The 22,564-nt window shown below is 39.2% G+C and overlaps 1 protein-coding gene across 3 annotated transcripts in view; it reads right to left on the minus strand.

Moving 5' to 3' along the window:
- Positions 1-21,079, minus strand: part of LOC103111638 (desmocollin-3) — a 56,582-nt gene extending 35,503 nt beyond the window's left edge. For 2 of the 3 annotated variants that reach the window (XM_060173654.1, XM_060173655.1), the window contains exon 1: positions 2,878-3,018. In XM_060173654.1, the coding sequence (XP_060029637.1) occupies positions 2,878-2,922 (45 nt within the window). In that variant the 5' untranslated portion in view covers positions 2,923-3,018. Of the gene's footprint in view, positions 1-2,877; positions 3,019-7,716; positions 7,917-11,272; positions 11,358-20,822 lie in introns of those variants that run through there. The other variant, XM_007520955.2, reaches the window with a different exon arrangement.
- Between the last annotated feature and the right edge of the window lie 1,485 nt (positions 21,080-22,564).

Raw genomic sequence — 22,564 nt, forward strand, 5'->3', positions numbered from 1 at the left:
TGTAAAGAGGACTTAAAGCTGTGAAATAGTGAGAGATGGTGAAACAGTAAAGATGGACTAAAATGGTGAATGTAATTTTAAAAGGAACATTATTTATGGGCCGAACTTTGGACCTCTACAAAGTATAGAAACCAGACTGAAGGGGAGGAGGATATAGGAGTAAGGAAGACACAGAAAAACATATAAGGGGGAGTCAGGTGGTAGCATAGTGGGTTAAGCGCATGTGGCACAAAACACAAGGATTGGTGGAAGGATCCCGGTTCGAGCCCCGGCTCCCCACCTGCAAGGGAGTCACTTCACAGGCAGTGAAGCAGGTCTGCAGGTGTCTATCTTTCTCCCCCCTTCTCTGTTCCCCTCCTCTCTCCATTTCTCTCTGTCCTATCCAACAACAAAAACAGCAATAATTACAACAATAAAAAATCAAGGGCAACAAAAGGGAATAAATATTTTAAAAAAATTTTTAAAAAGAAAAGCATATAAGGAGTGTCAGTGAGTTGAACAGCACATTAGATAAATGGTGTCTTAGAAGAAGAATAAAGAAAGTATTTTAAAAAGGAAAGTGCAAAAGCCAAAATCAACTATGATCAGAATAACTTTAATACTTAGAAATAATTTCTTTTTTAATTTTCCTTTTTTTTTTCCTACAAGTATCACTGTGCCTGCATGATTTCAATTCCCACTTAATCTTTTATTTTTTTTATTGTTAGAACGTTAAGGGATAGAGATAGATAAAGAAAAGAGAGAAAAAAGGAGAGACACCACACACAAGTGCTCTGCTGCTTTTGAAGGTTGTGAGTGTGTGTGTGTGTGTGTGTGTGTGTGTGTGTGTGTGTGTGTGTGTGTTGAGTATTACTCCCATGTGGTGGCCAGAGGCTCCCAGCCAGGTCCTCACACACAACAAAGCTTTCACTCTGCTGGATCAGCCCAGGAATCATTTCTCTCAATTGTCTCTCGGCACTAATAGTTCAATTATCATATAGATGAACTAAGAATCTGGAACTAGGCAGATCAAAAGTAAGTGTTAGGGTAGGTAAGGCAGCATCATGTTTATGCAAAAAAAAAAAAAAAAAAAAAACTTTTGTGTCTGAGATTCCAAAGGCCCAGTTTCAATTCCCTGCGCCACCATAGATAGGGCATAGCTGAGCAGCGTTCTGACAAAACAAAAACAAAAACAAACAAAAAACACATAAGTATGAAATGATATTAAAAAATAAGCAGGTAACACTTTGGTATAGTAATAAAAAATCAGAGGGAAAGGCAAGGAGAATACCATACACAGCCTGAAGTCAGTAATGGCTCCCATTATAGATACTTTATATTTTTGCTAAGTATATCTAAGCCTATATAATTTTTTTCTTTTTTATAATAACTTTCTTTTTCTATTTAAAAATATTTATTTTTTTAATTTATTTATTTATGAGAAAGATAGAAGGGAAGATAAAGAAGCAGACATCACTGTGGTACATGTACTGCTGGGGATTGAACGAGGGACCTCAAGCTTCACAGTCCAATAGTTTATCCACTGTGCCACATCCAGGACCACACAATTTTTTCTTTATTTCTGGAAAAAGCAAAATTTCCTAAAAGAACATATAAGTTCATTATGGTTTCACTATCACCTGGCTCTTATGCTTCATAGCCCAGCTCTATCTATTATACCTTGAAAGACCTCTCTAAGGAGTCACATGGGCTTTCACCTCTGCACTTCCCTCTGCTTTCATAATTAATTGCCTATACACACTTCCCCATTCCTCAGCTGAAGGAGAAGTCCAGTAAGTATCTTCTTGTTTTATACAACATCTCATATCAAGACAGTTCTCACACTATGAATTCTAACCTTGCTCCAGTACACCGTTTTTCAGTGATATAATCACTTGTTAATGTATCCTCTCTCACTAGACTGAAACATATCATGAGAGCAAGTGAGATGATGTCATTGTTTCTGAGTTACCCCAGGCTTCACTGAAACAACTATATATATATATATATTTCAAATATATATGGAGGGTGGGAGTCCGGCAGTAGCGCAGCAGCGCAGCGGGGTAAGGGTAGGTGGCACAAAGCGCAAGGACCGGCCTAAGGATCCCTGTTCGAGCCCCCGACTCCCCACCTACAGGGGAGTCACTTCACAAGCGGCAAAGCAGGTCTGCAGATGTCTTTCTCTCCCCCCTCTCCATTTCTCTCTGTCTTATTCAACAACAACATCAATAACAACAATAACTATAACAATAATAATCAAAATCAAATATATGTGGAAAGAAAAAGAATCATGGTACTGCTTCTGTGGGCTTGAACCTGAGTCACTTTTATAGCAAGAAAAACATCCTGGGGTCGGGGTGGTACATCTGGTTAAGTGCATGCACAACAACCCAAGTTCAAGTGTCCAGTCTTCACCTGCAGGGGAAAGCTTCATGAGTGAAGAAGCGGGACTGCAGGTATCTCTCTGCCTCTCCCTGTATAGCTCCCCTTCCCTCTCAACTTCTCTCTGTTCTATCAAACAAAATAAGAGTTTTTTTTTTTTAAAGAAAAAACTTAAAATAAGACAGAGAGAGACCTTCCCAAATGAGCAATTCTGCTAGGCTGTGACTTTTATCTTCAATACCTAGAGAACCTTCTTCCGCATGATATATATTAGATGTTCAAAACTCAATTGCTAAACGAATGCTTAAGCTAATAAGGAATATTAATGGTAGGTTTTTCTGATATTTTTATTAGTGATTTCCTTTATCTTGTTACAACTACTGTTACTACACCTTAGAGCACATTTTAAATCAAATCAACCTGTTTTTGAGAGTTAAAAAAATAAAAGCTTAGTAAACCTGAACAATGAGTCTCTAGAATTAAAGCAGCCCAGACTAAAGGAAATGTGACACTTACTTGTTGAAGAAGCATAGGGAAAGGTCCTAAGGAATTCTCTTGCATTGAACAAGGAATAGGTGCCCATCTCCTCTTGGAACGTCTCAGGACAGTTTCTTTAGCATGTCTTTTCCTCAGTATCTAAATTGAGAAGGAGAGACAGAGAAATAAAACTACCACAGAGCACTTTATTGTGAAATGATGGGTAGCCCATGACTTACTGCCTCTCAGGACGCTGTCTTCAGAATTTTCGTACTGAAGCTAAAGATCAGATCAATAGGTCGTTTGATTTGAGGGCTATGAAAGGACATATCCAAAATTTTCAAGTTCACAAACTAGAGAATTTCATTTCAATGATGGTTATGACTCTGACCATGCTTTCAGGTTTTTGTCCTTCATGCTCAGTCCCAATTAAAAATCAAGAGCATATCCTCTGCATAACAGAATTTCTAGATGGTGCTTATTGTACAGCAAAAATCTTTCTTTCAAGTGTACCTAAGCTTGAACACTTATTCTTTATTGTCTTACTTAATGTTTGCTTATGTATAGGAGAGAGAGAGAAAGAAGGGGGAGAGAGAAAGGGAGAGAGAGAAGGGGAGAGAGAATGAAAGAGAGTGAGAGAGAGAATGAAAGAGAGTGAGAGAGAGAAAGAAGGGAGGGGGGAGGGAGAGGGAGAGGGAGACAGAGGGGGAGAGAGAGAGAGAGAGAGAGAGAGAGAGAGAGAGAGAGAAAACATGACTGAGGAGCAAGCAATACCAGGAATCAAACTTAGGACCTCATGTTTGAGAATCCAGTGTTTATCCCACTGGACCACCTCTAGGGTCACATTCTTCACTGATTTTTTTTTAATTTTTAAAAATTTATTTATAACCCTAAGACAGCAGGAACCTCACATCTTCACTATAGAGCCCCTACTTCCCCCAGTCCTGGCACCCTTGGATAGGGCTCACTTTCCCGTATGCTTCTCCCAATCCATACCAAATAATATTGCATCCGCCGATCACAACCTAACCAAAGCAACGATTGCCATCTCAACATGCTTCACCTCAGTGTGTATCCAGAGACTTCACGTGTGGAATGACAACCCTTCAGCTTCATTACTCGGGTGAGACCTTTCCTTTTATAGTATACTCTAATTTCATCTCAGGTAGTTCACTTTCTAACAAAGTCCCATAACCTAGACATACACCAGTTTCTGTGAGAGAGAGCGTATGTGCACACGTATCCATAAACTACTGCAAAATATATACCTGAAAGCAGGATTACACTAGAGTTTGCAGTGAGTACCTCCCTAACACTTCCTCTCCACTATTCCAATCTTGGGATCCATGATTGCTCAACAAATTGTTTGGCTTTGTATGTTAACTCTCTTTTCAATCACCAGGTTCCAGATGCCACCAGGATGCTGGCTAGGCTTCCCTGGATTGAAGACCCCACCAATGTGTCCTGGAGCTCAGCTTCCCCAGAGACACACCTTACTAGGGAAAGAGAGAGGCAGACTGGGAGTATGGACCGACCAGTCAACGCCCATGTTCAGCGGGGAAGCAATTACAGAAGCCAGACCCTCTACCTTCTGCAACCCTCAATGACCCTGGGTCCATGCTCCCAGAGGGCTAGAGAATGGGAAGGCTATCATGGGAGAGGGTGGGTTATGGGGATTGGGTGGTGGGAATTGTGTGGAGTTGTACCCCTCCTACCTTATGCTTTTGTTCACTAATCCTTTCTTAAATTAAAAATTTAAATAAAAAAAAAGAATATTAAAAAAAATAAATAAATAAATAAAAATTTAAAAGATTATGACCAATTTTTCTTTCAGTTCTGATTATAATTATCAATCCACAGATGTACTTTCTCACAGTGATTGATAGATGAAGCAGACAAAAAATACACTTAGTTAACATGATCTAATTGAAATTTATGGTGTACTCAACAATTGCTGATGATGTATTACTGTCAAGTGAACATGAAACATTCATCAAGACAGACCATATACACATCCATAAAAAACAAGTCTTAATAAACTTAAAAGTTTGTTGCTAAAAAGAAAAATTCAAACAAGACAGAGCAACCAAACTATAATACTTACAAGAACTATGGTGGCTATTTCTGTGAGCTGGGCATGTGGGGATACTGAACTTTGGTGGTAGTATGGTCACAGTTTTATAATTTTTATAACAAACTACTAATAACAAATAAAAATTAAATAAATAAATTTAAATTTAAAAAAAATTATTTATTTATTTATTTATTCCCTTTTGTTGTCCTTGTTGTTTTATTGTTGTAGTTACTGTTGCTGTCGTTGTTGTTAGATAGGACAGAGAGAAATGGAAAGAGGAGGGGAAGGCAGAGAGGGGGAGAGAAAGACACCTGCAGACCTGCTGCACTGCCTGTGAAGTGACTCCCCTGTAGGTGGGGAGCCAGGAGCTCAGACCAACCTGGATCCTTAAGCTGATCCTTGCACTGGTCCTCGTGCTTTGTGCTGGTCCTTGTGCTTTGTGCCATGTGCGTTTAACCGACTGAGCTACTGCCTGACTCCCTTCTTCACTGTCTTAATACTCTATCTGTGCTCTCCTACGTGGCAGTATTTAACACTCACATCACTGCAAAAATTGCTGCTGAACTTCTTAGTGATGTTCATTTTCATGGTGGATATGGAGAGATATTTCCTGATAATTCAATAGTCATTTTATTAAACATGTAATGATGTTCTAAACAGTCATTTAAATGAACTTTCTCTTGAATACTCTTAATTCTAATTAGTTGCAATCCACTCCAAGCCTTTAATCATCTGTATGACTAATTTCAAAATAGCTTTCCTGCTGATGTGGAATCTTAAACTGCAATGAATAGTTTCCTGAGTCATGGTCAGCTACATGCCATGCACACTCTTAATCATACGCATATATACTCCAGGATTTCCACCCTGGTTGGTACCAGAATCACTGTGGCATTGCAATCAAGCTTTTCATAGGACCCACTGCCCTTATAATTATTTTAAAATTCATTTATTGATTCTGGGTCAGATGCAATACAAAAGGTTAATTCGTGCCATCAACAACTACAAATAAATTGTTGACACTGTTAACAGAAAAGTTCAGAGCTAATTGAAAAGTAATTAAGCTGGTACACACACACAATTAGCCATTATAGGTGGGTTAATATTTCACAGAGGAGAAATTATGGAGATTTACAAAAGCAATGTCCAATGTCAGTGTTAAGAAAAAAAGAAAAAGGAAAAAAAAAAAGGAGGGGCTAGGAAGGAGAAAAGAGTTTTCTTTCTTTTTTTTGTAATATCTATTTATTCCCTTTTGTTGCACTTGTTTTATTGTTGTAATTATTACTGTTGTTGTTATTGATGTCATTGTTGTTGGATAGGACAGAGAGAAATGGAGAGAGGAGGGGAAGATAGGGGGGAGAGAAAGATAGTGCTTCACACTGCTTGTGAAACAACCCCCCTGCCTCTGGGGAGCTGGGGGCTCGAACCGGGATCCTTATGCTGGTCGTAGAGCTTTCCACCACGTGCGCTTAACCTGCTGTGCTACTGCCTGACTCTCAGAGTTTAATATCTTTTTTTTAATTTCTTTATTGGGGAATTAATGTTTTACATTCAACAGTAAATACAACTTTTTTTTTATTTTTAATTTAAACCAGAACAGTACTCAGGTGGTGTGGGGAATTGAACCTGGGACTTCAGAGCTTCAGGCATGAAAGTCTGTTTGCCTAGCCATTATGCTACCTACCCCCACAAATATAACTGTTTGTACATGCATAATATTTCCCAATTTTCCATATAACAATACAACCCCCACTAGGTCCTCTGTCATCCTTTTTGGAACTGAATTCCCCCCCCCGCCCCGAGTTTTATTTCTTATTTGATCCACTCCACAAGTTTTTTTTTAATTTTTTATTATCTTTATTTATTGTAGAGAGACAGCCAGAAATCGAGAGGGAGGAGGAAGATAGACAAAGAGACACCTGCTGCCCGGCTTTACCACTTGTGAAGCCTTCCCCCTGTAGGTGGGGACCAGGTGGTTGAACCTGGGTCCTTGAGCACTGTAATGTGTGCACTTAACCAGGTGTGTCCCTGCCTGGTCCCGACTCTCCAAGTTTTTTTGTAGTACAGTGCAGGGGGAAAACAGGGTTTATTTAGGATGTGTGCAGTACCAATGCATCACCTCTACAACACAATCTTTTATTTTATATTTTAGAGAGAGTGATCAAAGCACCACTCCTGATGCATGGAGTTCTATCTATTCTAGTTTTTAGTATTGTCTTTAAAAAAGATTGATTTATAAAGGAGCCAGGCGGTAGCATGGTGGGTTAAGTGCAGGTGGCGCAAAGCACAAGGACCAGAGTAAGGATCCCGGTTCGAGCCCCCGGCTCCCCACAGGCAGGGGGGTTGCTTCACAATCTGTGAAGCAGGTCTCTCCCCCTCTTTGTCTTCCCCTCCTCTCTCCATTTCTCTCTGTCCTATCCAACAACGAGATCAATAACAACAACAATAATAACTACAACAATAAAACAAGGGCAACAAAAGGGAAAGTAAATAAATATTTTAAAAATTTAAGATAAATAAATAAACATTTAAAAAAATTAATTTATGAGAGAGAACCAAAATACTACTCAAGCCTATGTGATGCTGGGCATTCAGCTTGGAACCTCATGCTTGTGATTCCCAGCGTTTCTTTATTCAGCACCTCCCAGGCCTCATCAGTACTATGTATGGTATTCCCATGTGGCAGGGCTTCCTGCATAGAAAGTGTAGGGTCTGTTGCTGAGTCATGAATCAAGTCCCCTATTATGAAATTGAAAGCACTAAGATGAAAAAAAAAGCCCTAAATATCAATGTACATTTCGTACCTTCTTCTGCTGTTCTAGAACCACAGTGATCTCTTCCTTTGTTTGTTTCTTCGTGTCAGAAAGTGTTATGGTGAATGCTCTTCTCTCAGCAGACAAAACAACAGGGTTGGTTGTCAATACTGATCCATCATTTAAAACTCTAAAGTCAGAGTCACTTGACTGGATGAGGTCTGCAGATCTGTGGCACTCTTTCAAGTTAACTACAAGTGAAGATTTACAATTCATAAGACAAAAATACATGCAGAATTTACACAAGAAAAACATGTGTGAACACAATTTATATAATCTTATTTAAAATCATTAGGTGGAAATTAAAATGAAATCATTATGTAGAATTAGTCACTCTGCATTTACCAACTCCCTTAACATGATAGAAAAAAGTGATAATCTCTTCAGTTAAAAATAGCACTTTCAAACATGCTTCCACAAGGTTTACTAAAAGGTTCTTTCTGAGACTGGGTAGTAGCATACCTGTTAGAAGGTACACACTACCAAGTACAAGGGCCAAGGTTCAATCTACAGGTCCTCACTTCCAGGAAAGAAGCTGCAGAAGCAATGGAGTAGAACTGCAGTTGTCTGCCTTCTGTCTGTCTGTCTGTTTTACTCTCTCCCCACCTCCCCCCCTCCTTCTGTCCTCTTCCCTTGCTTTTTTTTTTTTCTTTCTCTATTCCCATATCTTATCTTGTATCAAAAAATAATAAATAACCACCAGGAATGGTGAATTCATGTAGACATTAAGCCCCAGCAGTAAACCTGGTGGCGAAAAGAAAAAGTAAAAAAAAAAAAATTGGGGGGAGTCAGGCTGTAGAGCAGCGGGTTAAGCGCAGGTGTCGCAAAGCAAATGGACCCGGCATAAGGATCCCGGTTCGAACCCCGGCTCCCCAAGTGCAGGGGAGTCGCTTCACAGGCGGTGAAGCAGGTCTACAGGTGTCTATCTTTCTCTCTTCCTCTCTGTCTTCCCCTCCTCTCTCCATTTCTCTCTGTCCTATCCAACAACGACGACAACAACAATAATAACTACAACAATAAAACAACAAGGGCAACAAAAGGGAATAAATAAAATAAAAATATAAAAAAAATTTTAAAAATTGTCTTCTTAAAAAGAGAAGAGCATGTTGTAATTTCAATAAAGATAATTACATACCCCCATACCTGAATAAGCAAACAGAAATGTTTCTCCTACCTTAATCTGAATCTTTTTATATACAGCACTCCTTAGCCAGAAGTTATACACTAACAAATGAAGTGTAAAATTTAAGCATTATTTTTTTTTTAATTTTTTATTTAAGAAAGGATTAGTGAACAAAAGCATAAGGTAGGAGGGGTACAACTCCACACAATTCCCAACACCCAATCCCCATAACCCACCCCCTCCCCTGATAGCTTTCCCATTTTCTATCCCTCTGGGAGCCATCTTGGACAGAGCTAGAAGGAATTATGTTAAGTGAATTAAGTCAGAAAGATAAAGATGAGTATGGGATGATCCCACTCATCAACAGAAGCTGACTAAGAAGATCTGAAAGGGAAACTAAAAGCAGGACCTGATCAAATTGTAAGTAGGGCACCAAAGTAAAAACCCAGTGGTGAGGGGTAGGCATGTAGCTTCCTGGGCCAGTGGGGGGTGGAAGTGGGCGGGAGGGATGGGTCACAGTCCTTTGGTGGTGGGAATGGTGTTTATGTACACTCCTAGCAAAATGTAGACATATAAATCAGTAGTTAATTAATATGAGAGGGGGAAATCAATTGTATGTCTCAAAGTTTCTCAAAAGACAAACTGAATCTTTTTAATATATAGGCTATGTATTTGATATGCAGACTCTCTCAAAAGCCTAGACCAAGTAGATTAGAAGCTTCCAATAGCACAGCTATATACAAGATACTGGGTACTGTCCAGGAAACCATAACAAAGCATTATTTTTAATTAGAAAAATCTCTTAAAATTTAACCCAATGACAATTTTCTGTTATACACCTATACCACTGTTGTATGCATTTTAATTTCTGTAAGAGGTCTTCTTTCCCTGGAAATGTTGTACTATAGAAAGGGGCATTAGAATATAAGTATTTAAAAGCGTGTGTTAACAGTAGCCATCTCATTCAACTAACAGAAACTGAACTGGTAAACTGATACTGTAGAAAGAATTTCTCAAGAAACCCATATGCTACCCATGTAGATAGTAAGTTCATTTTAATACAAACCTGTCACAGGTAGAAACATTTAGTTGAAGAATAAAAGACACCTGTAGAATGGATAATATATTTTCCATCTTCACATTTTTGAGAGAAAGCTAACTTCTGATCTATTTTCTTGAAGAAATCCCCTGGGGCCGGGTGGTGGCACCTGGTTGAATGCACATGTTACAGTGTACATAGACCCGGGTTCAAGCTCCCAGTCCCCACATACAAGGGGAAGCTTTGTGAGGGGTGAAGCAGGGCTTCAAGTGTCTCTCTGTCTCTCTCCCTCTCTGTATCCCCCTCCTCTTCATTTCTGGCTACCTCTCTTCAATAAATTAATAAAGATAATTTAAAAAAGAAATTCCCTTAACTGTTATTTATAGCCTTTCAGTTTCTTCTTCCTCACAGGAATGACAGAAATATTTGTTTATTAAATTAATTGAGGTACTTTAACCAGAAATGGGATACCTTGTTGAAAAAAATAAACTTTGTATCTCCTGTACAACTTATATGTCTCTCTTTAAAAACAGCAAAAAAAAGAAGAGTGGAGTGATACTTTCCTCCAATGTTCCTTACATGAAAGGAATTTCCTTCTCAGGAAAGTCCTCCTGAGAAGAGTGGCCCAGATATTGGTAAAGCATGAGGTCTCGCAGTTTCTCTGTGCACAGATGAAATACTAAGTTTAGGTTTGGATGTTATTGATGACTGTTATCCTTCTCGGTACCACTATAGTATTAAAAAGAAGACTATTCCAATTTTCTCAGGGTCTTATCTGTAGGTTCATAATGCTTAGAGTGCTAGTTAATAAATGGGTTATTTTATACAAGTCATTCTCTCGATTTATTTTTGCCTCCACGGTTATCGCCGGGGCTTGGTGTTTCTGGTGGCTACGTTTTTTCTTTTTATTTTCTTTATTATTTTTTTCATTTTATTTGATAGGACAGAAAGAAATTAAGAGGGAAGATAGAGGAAGAGAGAGACGGACAGACATCTGTAGACCCACTTAATTGCTTATAAAGTGCCACCCCACCACAGGTGGGAAGCTAGGAGCTCAAACCTGGATGCTTGAGAGGGTCCTTGCACTTAGTACTATGTACCCTTAACTGGGTGCTCCAACGCTCGGCTCCCCGACCCCCCAAATAATTCTTTATACTGTTAAAACACACATCCAAAAAAACAAGGATTAGAACATCCACACTCATATAAGCTGTAGTTCATTTATCAACTTCAAAATTTTAATGGCGTTATAAAGAATGGAAACATACTTTTAACTGTCTTGAATTGGCCTTAATTATAAGGAGTCCTAGCTTAATTACAGAAGTATCTTTGTCATGTAATTAAACTGAATTTCTCTTTTAAAACACAATTTTGAAATGTCTCACCTCTGCCAACGATTTTATTTGCATCTAGTCTGGAAGGCACATTAAAAATCGCATTGTTGCAGGCTTCACAAGAAAAACTGAAGACCTAAAATTAAAAAAAAAGTCCTATAAACAAAAAGTACACTAAAGAGTAATGTTTAGTTAATGCAAGATGAATAAATCCTAGATACCTACTAGACAATCTAGTACCTTTAATTCACAATACTGTATTATACAGTCAATATTTTTACCCAAAAAGGGTAAATACAATGCTAAGTGTTCTTATTACAAGTAGATAATAAATAAAGAGGGTAGGAAAAAACTCAGAGAAGATGGACATGGTATAGTACAGATTGTGGTAATGACTTCATAGATACACACATCTCCAACTCACCAAGTTTGTCTACATTAAATGTGTGTCAAACTTGTCCCCATGATGTGTTTTTTAAAAATAACAAATAAAATCACATACTCACAGCAGTGAATTCAGAACAGTTAAGTGAGAAATTTATAACTGATGTCAAACTTAGTGGAGGAACATTGATTTTTCCCTGACACGAGGAACAAGAAAATGATGCTCACTTTCCCTCTATTATACATTATACTGGGACTTTCAATTAATAAATTACTCCCTCTTCTCTCTCTCTCTCTCTCCTTTCTCTTTCTCTCTCCCACCCCCTCTTGAAGGCATGCAGACTTCAGAACAAAGATGTAAATTTGCCATATTTTTGCAAGTGATCTTGTACATTGAAAATTGTAAGGAATCAATTTTTAAAAACTATCAGAATTAATAAATTCAGCATTTTTTTTTAGATACAGGATCAACATACAAAAGTCAACTGCACTTTTGTATACTGGTAATGAAAAACTTGAAAACAGGATTAAAGCAACCAATAGCACAGCTATATACAAGATACTGGGTACTGTACAGCAAACCATAACAAAAGGACTTTTCAAAGTTAACCCAATTACAAATTAATGTGATAACATTAACTATCGATTGTCTTTTTGAACCCTAAGACAGCAGGAACCTCACATCTCTCCCCAGTCCTGGAACCATTGGATAGGGCCCACTTTCCCATATGCCTCTCCCAATCCATATCAAATAATATTGCATCCGCCGATCACAACCTAACCAACGCAACAACTGCCACCTCAACATGCTTCACTTCAGACTGTGTCCAGAGAGATTCACTTGTAGAATGACAACCCTTCAGCTTCATTACTCGGGTGAGACCTTTCCTTTCATAGTATACTCTAATTTCATCTCAGGTGGTTCACTTTCTAACAAAGTCCCAAAACCTAGATATACACCAGTTTCTGTGAGAGAGAGCATATGTTCACACGTAACCGTAAACTACTGCAAAATATATACCTGAAAGCAGAAGTACACTAGAGTTTGCAGTGAGTACCTCCCTAACACTTCCTCTCCACTATTCCAAGCTTTGGGTCCATGATTGCTCAACAATTTGTTTGGCTTCGTATGTTAACTCTCTTTTCAATCACCAGGTTCCAGATGTCATCAGGATGCTGGCCAGGCTTCCCTGGATTGAAGACCCCACCAATGTGTCCTGGAGCTCAGCTTCCCCAGAGACACACCCTACTAGGGAAAGAGAGAGGCAGACTGGGAGTATGGACCGACCAGTCAATGCCCATGTTCAGAGGGGAAGCAATTACAGAAGCCAGACCTTCTACCTTCTGCAACCCTCAATGACCCTGGGTCCATGCTCCCAGAGGGATAGAGAATGGGAAAGCTATCAGGGGAGGGGGTGGGATATGGAGATTGGGTGGTGGGAATTGTGTGGAATTGTACCCCTCCTACCCTATGGTTTTGTTAATTAATCCTTTCTTAAATAAAAAAGAAAAAATAATTTAAAAAAAAAAGAAAACAGGATTAAGTCAGTAATTCCATTTACACACACACACACACACACACACACAAAACAAAAAACCATAGGCCCCAAAACTCATCTACAGATTTAATGCATTCTCTATTAAAATCCCAATTAGCTTTGTAAGAAAAATTGGCAATCTATTCTTATAAAAATGCAAGTGCTAGGGCCAGGCAGTGGCTCACCTGGATAAGCACATATATTACCAAGCGCTAGGACCTGGGTTCCATCCCTGGCTCCCCACCTGCAAGAGGTCCACTTTACAGGTGGTAAAGCAGGTCTGCAGGTGTCTGTCTTTCTCTCATTCTCTGTCTCCCCCATCCTCTCTCAATTTCTCTCTGTCCTAACTGGTAAAAAATTAGAAAGAAAAATAATGGATGCTGGGGTGGTTGATTCATAGTGCTGGCACCGAGACCCAGTAATAACCCTGGTGGCAAAAAAAAAAAAAAAAAAAAAAAGCAAATTATATGAAGGCCCAAATAGACTTGAAAAATACAGCAAAGTTGATATTTTCCAATCACAAACTTTACAACAAAATTCCAATGATGAAGACAGTAGTATTATAGTAAAATATAAACATAGGCAAATGGAATGCAAACTAAGTCCCTGAAGTAAGCTCCATGTTTAGAGTTAGCTGATTTAAAAAATAAAGAAAGAAATTTTGAAAGAGTGAAGTAACCCTTTAAACAATATCTTTAAAAGATATATATATATATATTTTTTTTTCCCTTCCAGGGTTATTGCTGGGCTCAGTGCCTGCACCATGAATCCACCGCTCCCGGAGGCCATTTTTTCCCCCTTTTGTTGCCCTTGTTGTTGTAGCCTCGTTGTGGCCATTATTATTGCCATTGTTGATGGTGTTCGTTGTTGGACAGGACAGAGAGAAATGGAGAGAGGAGGGGAAGACAGAGATAGATACCTGCAGACCTGCTTCACCGCCTGTGAAGCAATTCCCCTGCAGGTGAGGAGCCGGGGGCTCGAGCTGGGATCCTTACGCCAGTCCTTGCGCTTTGTGCCACATGCGCTTTACCCACTGTGCCACCGCCCGACCCCCGTTTAAAAGATATATTTAAAACATAGCATGTGTTGCATCATAAGAGGAAAATAGTACCCTATTTTAACACTGTAATAAAAGTAGCTCAGAGTATGGATGAGAAGACTAGAGAATAAGCAGTCATTTCTTATATTTCAGTTTGTTTTTAAGCTGAATGAAATAGTTCAAGTCCTTAATAACCAAAATACATTAAGAGCACACTAAACTCAGCAACGAACTAAGGATGCCATTAAAAAAATGAAGCCAGGGCATGAACAGAATCTTCACCAAAGAAGAGACCCAGAGGGCCACCACACATATGAGAAAGTACTCAAAGTGACTCATCACCAGAGTGATGTAAATAAAGACAACAGTGAGATACCACTTACCACCAGTGAGAATGTCATATATTAAAAAGGACAGAAACAACAAACCAAATGTTGGCTGAGAATGTGAGGAAAAAGGAACATTCTATACCACTGGCAAGAATGTAAACTGGCCCAACCCTTGTGGAAAACAGTCTGGAGGTTCCTGAGAACTTAGGAAATGGAGCTAGCCTATGGCCTACCTATTTCTGTCCTGGCAAGTTATCCAAAGCTAACAAAAACACCTATCAGAAGAGAATTATGTACGCCTCTGTTCATAGCAGCATAATTTGTGATAACCCAAATGTGGAACTAACCCATATACTCAAGGACAGATGACTTACTAAGAAAGTTGTGGTGTGTATACACAATGAAATGCTACTCAGCTCTTAAAAATAGTTAAGTAATTTCCTTTGCCTCATTTTGGATGGGCCTGAAAGGAATCATGATAACTCTGATGTCAAAAAGAAAAGGGCAGATATCAGATAATCTAACTTATAGGTGGAATTTAAAAGCAAGAAAAGAAAGAGGAAGCACAAGGTGGAACCTGGATTAGGTTATTGCACCAAAGCAAAGGTCTCTGTTGAAGGAGAGGAAGGGAAAGAATGCAGAAGGCATAGGGGTCTGGGGCTTGATGGTGGCAAAGGACCAAAACTAGGGGTGAGAGCATTCTGCAGACACCTATATATGGAGATGAGAAAATGTACACGTCTCAACAACCATAATGCAAGCCATCCAAAACACCCTAATAAAATGGAAAAAAAAGAGTTAAAGCCTTCAGGGTGTCAGATTTTTTCAGTGCAGATATTTCTTAAAATCTTGAATTTGAATTTGGTGCTCCTTTGGACCAGTACTGATCACTTTGACCAGTTCTGAAGATGACAGTTTCCTGGCGACACAAACTAATGGTATATCAACAGCCTCTCAAGAAGATTTTTTTTTTCTTTTACTATTAAATGTGAAACAGCAGGTAGACAGCACATTGGGTATATCTGATTGAGCCAACACTCAAATTCTGATGGCAAACTACTATATAGAGGAATTGATTCAGAAGAATTGGGGTGGAAGGGGTCAAACCAGGAGCCTCAGAGAAGCAAGTCCTGCATGCTGCCCACTGAGCTATTGCTCTAGCAGCATGACACACTGTATATAATTATAGGTTGGGTTTGTTGCTACTACTTATGTTAGAATTTCAAATGTATCTCCACAAATGACATTAGACTATTATTTTCCAACTTTTTATAAGCTTTGCAAATAAGTTCAGAAGGGGTCCACTTTTTCTGCTCTTTGAAACAATTTATATGGAAGTTATCTGTTCCATATAATTATAGAAGAGTTAACCTACCACAGGTCTAGGCTTGTTATACAGATGAAGGTGCATGCATGTGGAAACATTTGGCTCTAGTTCAAAGTCTTTACGGTTATAAGTCCATCAAGTTGTTGTATGCCTCTTTAAGTCAGTGTTGGCAAAGTATATTTTATGGGAAGTTGCCATTTGTCTGTGCATTAATATTAATTAAAATAGCATATGGACATTATTGTCTATTTATTTAAAAAAAAAGACATGAACATTGGCAGGTCTATGCATACCCCAGCTTGTTTCTAGCATGCCATAACTGAAATATATATGTGACTATCATCATTTCTAAAAGTAAATTGTTGAACTGACTATATGTTCTGTCCAATAATGCACTACTGTATAATAATGAGTGTTCATATACTTATATTTCTGCCATGTATTTAACATGCATAAACTGCACAAATGCAATTTTGGCAAAGTAATAAGGCTAAGTAAGTCCTGTTTTTTTTTTTTTTTTTACTTTCATGTTTATTTTTAATACTGTATTATTTTGTAAAGTTAATCATGAAAATCTATTCAGAGGTTATTTCACTTAAAGTGTGTGTACACAGTTCTTAAGACTGCACATTTATTATTTACACAATACTAATTTAAGTCTGGTTATATATTGTGTGGAGTCTTACTAAATGAATCAAAAATAGCGAAGTGTTTTGTTGAGAAATTTTGAATTAAAAATGTATATTTTACTTATCTAACAGTACTTCAGTAAAATAAACTTAATTTTTATTTTATTAGTGATTTAATAACGATTAACAAGATTATAAGATAACAGGGGTACAACTCCAAACAGTTTCCACCACTAGAGTTCTGTGTCCCATCCTCTCCATTGGAAACTTCAAATTCTTAGCACCAAAGATCAACCTCTCTGTATTTTCAGTACTTTGATGAGTCTACAAAATTTTCTTCTAACCAAATTCTATAAGATGGATTGTATCCCTATGTACATTCCAAAAGGAGAATGGTAAGTTAAGTATGAATGGTAAGTACAATTAGCCACCGCATATGCCATATATGGAATGCCAACTGTCAAGTGAATTACAACAGGACCAAAAAATGTGCTTAGGCTTACATGTATTCAGTGATTCATAGGTGCTTCAGGACCTAGAAAAGTACCAATATGAATATAATTTTATTTTTAAAAAACCTTCTAGGCAGTGATAAAAATGAATAACACTAAAAAGGTATCTGATAGTATACATATGTAAACATACTAAGATTTGACTGTCTTAAGCTCAAATTATTTTGAAATAAGCTAATTCCCTCTTCCTTTATTTGCCTTAACCATTTTTCACTAGTTCAAAAGATAAAAGAAATTCACATGCTGATATGTATTTTTAAAAAAATATGCCAAATGATAGTTTTCCTATAGGAAAATTCTTTCTGGTAAGGGAATCACATTCTTCTCATTAATTAATGCCCTAAATCTGAAGAATAAAAAAGAAAGAAAGAAAGAAAGAAAAGAAAAAACCAGACTTCCATTTGTGAAAATACAATTTATAAACTCAAAGAGAAAATGTATATTATGCTATAAAAGGGCACATTATTTTAATTCCTTTTAAATAAGAATCCTATTAACAAAGTAAGAGTTTAACTGTGTCCAAGTACACTCTATATAATAGACAACTTAATTGCCAAGATGGATTTGATATGGTGAACAATAGTAAGCTTGTAATTAAAAGTAGAAGTCAACTACAACAATGCAAATTGATTTTCACTTAATAGCTGTTGCTACAAGAGTTGAAATATTCCAAGAGGGGGTCCAAGTGTTGACTCACATGGCTAAACAGACATTATAGTGCAGAAGGATCCAGGTTTAAGCCCTTGGTTCCCACCTGCAGGAGGAGAACTTCACAAGTGGTGGTCTCTTTCCCTATCTTCCCCTCTGCTCTCAATTTTTCTCTGTCTCTATCTAATAATAAATAAAAGAAAAAGATTAAAAATAAATAAATTCTTTTAAAAAATAGAAGATAAGTATTCCAAGAGGCAATATTGTCAATAGTGGCATAGACTGAGTTTATTTTCTAGTTTCCCACATTTTAAAGTTTATTTTAATGGGATTTCTGTTGATTTACCATTGATTTACAGTACTGTGAAATTTTGACAATACAATTTCACTCCTCTATGAATACCCCACCACAGTCACCACTAAAGTTCTAGTGCCACTCCCACTATCAGAATGAGCCCTTTTCTTTTACCCTGCCCCCTTCTGATAATCATGTATTTTGCAGGCTGCATTATTTTTGTTGTGGTTTGTTAGTTTCTTTGTTTTAGCGACATTTACATGCAAGAGATACCATCGTGTTTGCCTTTCTTTTTTTGACTTACTTCACTTAGTATTATCACATGGAGTTCCATAAATAATGCTGCAAAAGAAAAAAGAAATGTAACACTTTCAAAACTGTTATCCTTGGGCCTCAGTAGCAGCACTATGAATCCACGGCTCCTGGAGCTATCTTCCTGCTCTCGTTTTTATTCAGTAGAACAGAGAGATTGAGAGGGGAAGGGGAGGTAGAGAGGATGAGAGAAAGATAGACACCTGTAGACCTGCTTCACAGGTGATGTGACCCCCCTGTAGGTGAGGAGTGACCCCCCCCCCCCCCCCCCGCAGGTGAAGATCTGAGCAGGGTTGTAACCCAGATCCTTGCACTTTGTACTATGGGCACTAAACTAGGTGTGCCATCTGTTGCATACATATACTACAACACTATTTTTTGGCATGCTGTGACTTTGCCCTGCCTACATGATTCCACTGTCCACAGCAACTGTTCTTCTTTTTTATTAAGCTAGTAGTAGGGGGAAGTGGGAGAGAGAAAAAGCGCCCAGAGGAAAAGTGACCACAGTTCCTGCCCTTCAGGGTCTTCCCTGGGTCCTTGTGCACCCCCAGCCTCAACCACAACTTCTTTTTCTAGTCATCCTTACATGGATACTTAGGTAGAATATTTATATGGCTTTTTGAGGAGGGAAGATAGAAGGGAGGCAAAGAGAAAGGAAGAGGGGTGGAAGGAAGAATCATTAGAATTGGTCCTAAAGTGAATCGGGGATTAATGGTGAAAAGGGAATAGAGAAGCAAAAGTGCAGAGAGAAAAATTCCTCAATTTAGTAAACAACTCAGTGGGAAAGTTAATCTGGAAACAACTGCTGCTTCATCTTAAATGCTTGCTTTGAAAGTTCTCTCAGAGACAGTTGTTCAGGAAACATGTATTATCTATAAATGGAATATTGTGACACTATTACCAAACAGAAAAGTGTCTTATAGGTCTATCAAAAGGAAGCTCAAACATGGAAACGTCAATAGAAATCTTAATTCATCTACCTGTATAGAAATTCAAGGTGTTTATAAACTGATGATTATAAATAAAAGAATTATATCTAACAAACTTTCCAGCATTCAACTCTCCAAATATACCATTTGATATGAAATGTATGGAATTCTTTTTTATAACCCTAAATGAGTATGTCATAGACTAGAGCTGACGCTATCGCTATCTTTATTTAGATGAACATGCACCTTCTTGCCTTGCCACACCCCAACCCCCCACACACAGAGACACATAGACATCATACACATAATCTAACTCCAAATTTTCATGTCCACCCTTCAGAGAATATTGGAAATCATAAGAACATAGCACCTCTAAAGTTTCTTCCCATCCTCAAATCCCTTTCACAGAAAAGAAAAAAATCACTAATTTCATATTTTTAAATAAGAAAGTTCTGAGCAGTTGTGTATGAAAGAAGGAAGGGAGGGAAGAAGGAGAGAAAGAACATTTTAAGAGAGGCTCCCATCTGGAAAAAGGGTCTTTTCATCACTTAAGACATTAGTAGGCACTTTCTTTTTACAGTTCCTTATTCTCTCTCTCTCTCTCTCCTCTCCCTCTCCCTCTCCCTCTCCCTCTCCCTCTCCCTCTCCCTCTCCCTCTCCCTCTGTGTGTGTGTTAGATAATAGAACTAGTCCAATATTCACAACTTGGAGTACTGAAACCAAGACAAACCTTGGGTCCATTCTTTTTGCATGAGGGCAGAAGAGCAACAAGAATCTGTTTAGTTGACTCCCTTCCTAGCCTGGCAGATCTTTTCATCACAGATCCCCATGCCCATTCTCTAATGCCTAAGAAGCTGCGGATCCTCTAGTCCTTTGCACAATGCAGTCCAAGAAGTCGCATTGTCAGGGTTCCAGATTTCCCCTAATTTCCTCTCGAAATATATCCGCTCCTCTGTCACAGGTTTCCAGACCACAGGAGACCCCTTGCTCTGAACTTGGACAGTGCTATCCAGAACCCATTCCAGCAGCACTCATCCAAGTTCCAAGCATCACCTTTCCCAGCCCTGGTTAGCCGCCCCGCCCTGGCGCCCCAGGGACACTGGCCCCAGGCCAGGAGGCTCGCGGGGGTGGCTGGCTTGGACCAGCGGCTGAATAAACTCGAGGGGAGGCAACACCTCCAAGCAGGTTTTCTGAGATCCATGGCACACAGTTCCACCCGCTCCTCTTTTAACAACTCCATCTGAGATTCACTTGGTTTATGTACAGGACTGAGGTTTCCTTTGTGCCTCACTTCACTTCTGCGTTTTGCATAGTAGGGATCTTGAAATAACCAAAACGTTCCCCCACTCCCTAACCCCTACTATTACTAGCCACAGAAGCCAACGTGTAATCCCAACAATACAAAACGACCATAAAAATAAAATCAAACGAAATAAAATGAAATCGAAGAAAATAAAATAAGATAAAATAAAGCCTCAGTCCTAGGTCATTTCCTCTAAGAGCTCTTTATGATCCTCATCTCACTCTGCCCGCCCCCCGACCCAAGTTTGGGTTGGACCATGCCCAGCAGGATGGAGCTTCTGCGTAGACACCTGTGCACCACCAAGTAGATCCCCGTCCCGGACCCCATCCCTATCCAGGCTCTGGGCTCTCACTCACCACCAGGGTCAGCAGCAGCCGCCCGCAGAGGGCTCCGCGAAGGGCGCCCGGGGACCCAAGGGCAGCCATGGGCGACTGGGGAAAGAGGCGCAGGAAGTTCGCTTCTTGCTGCTGCTGGTCTCCAGGTTGCTTTGGGCTCTGTGGGACCTGCCTGCCTGTGAGCGTGTTCTTTCCAAAGGCCAACAGGATCCAGAAAAAGCCGAGCGGCCCCTCCTAGTTCTTTCTCAAGTTTTATCACCGCGGCAGTAGCTGGGGAGCTGTTTGAGCCTGCCCCCAACTTCCTGGCGTCCGCGCCGGGCGCTCGCTCCCAGGGCAGCGGTCCCTGGCCCAGCCTGAGCGCGCACCCACGCCACTGTTGGCCTGCGGTTCTAGCGCCCCGCCCGGCGCTTGGCTCTGGCCTCACCCTAGATGGTCCCTGGGCCTCTCCAGGATGAACTCTACCTGGCGTGGTCCCGCAGAGACACCCAAATCCGCCTTTGGGGATCCCAGTCCTGACATGGATACACCTGGGTGCCAGAAACACTTGCTTTTGGATCAGCGGATTCTCCTGACCACTAGGGATCAAATTCTTGGCTACATCTATGTGCATTTCAATTTAAGGAACACGGTAAGCTGAAGGGAGGGGAACCTATCTCCAGTGGTGTGAAGAAGTTGACTTTGAGTAATGATAGAAGTAAAAGAAAATTGCACTCCAAATATGAAATTGCACAGGATTTACTACCGATTTTGTAGCTATATATGAATCAAGAAAGACCTTGTTACTACTCTTCTATGTAAAGTTGACTTAGAAATTACTTATTGTCCTAAAGTACAAATTTTCAGGCTATGATAAAAAGAAAATCTACCACGCCAAACGCGTTGATGGGGTTTAAATTCCATTTCATTTATCAGGCAAGTATCAGGGCCCAAAGTAGTCTAAAAGGGAATGCACAAAATCCAGTTTCTCCTCTGACCAATCCAAAATCTAGAAGAGAATAGTGACAGCCATCAAAGCAGAGTGATCTCTCTCTCTCTCTCTCTCTCTCTCTCTATATATATATATATATATATATATATATATATATATAGTTTTTTTAAGATCAGTAGTTTACGATACTAGTCATATATTCTTTTATTTTTCTATAGATTGAATTTTGTGTCCTCCAAGCCCCATTGTTGAATTCAGGGGGAATACCCTTTTAGAAATGTGTTGCTGAGCATCCAATTCAGTGTACAAGTTCCAAATCCAGACAGTACCAGTTACTGAACCTTCATTTCAGCACTTGATGAATGGTGTCCAATTAATCCCACACCTTCATGCATCCAAACAGGCAATTTATCCAAGTCATGTATCCCCAAAACTCCATAGCTTCCCTGAAACTCACAGACCTCAACTTTCACAACATCCCTTCCTATTTCTGAGATACCCTAAGTATCCTTTAGAGACCCAGTCTCAGAAGGTATCTATATGGCAGAGTCCTTCCAGTTTCAGGGGGAAAAATTCTTTAGACTTCAATTCACTACAAACATTACATCTCTAATTTTACTCTCTAGCCCTCTTCAGCCTTGATAGTTTTCCTTTATCAAAGATGATACTATGAACTTGTGTCCCCTCAAAAATCCTATGTTAAAACTATACCTCCCCCTCATATGACTTTGTTTGAAACAGGGCTTATCACAAAATGGTTAGAAATGCTCATCTGACAAAGTTAGTATAGTTTTGAGAGAAGAGACCCCATTCATAAAGCACATTCTTCCCCCCC

This window comes from Erinaceus europaeus, chromosome 15 (genome assembly GCF_950295315.1).
Source record: "Erinaceus europaeus chromosome 15, mEriEur2.1, whole genome shotgun sequence".
Taxonomy (NCBI): domain Eukaryota; kingdom Metazoa; phylum Chordata; class Mammalia; order Eulipotyphla; family Erinaceidae; genus Erinaceus; species Erinaceus europaeus.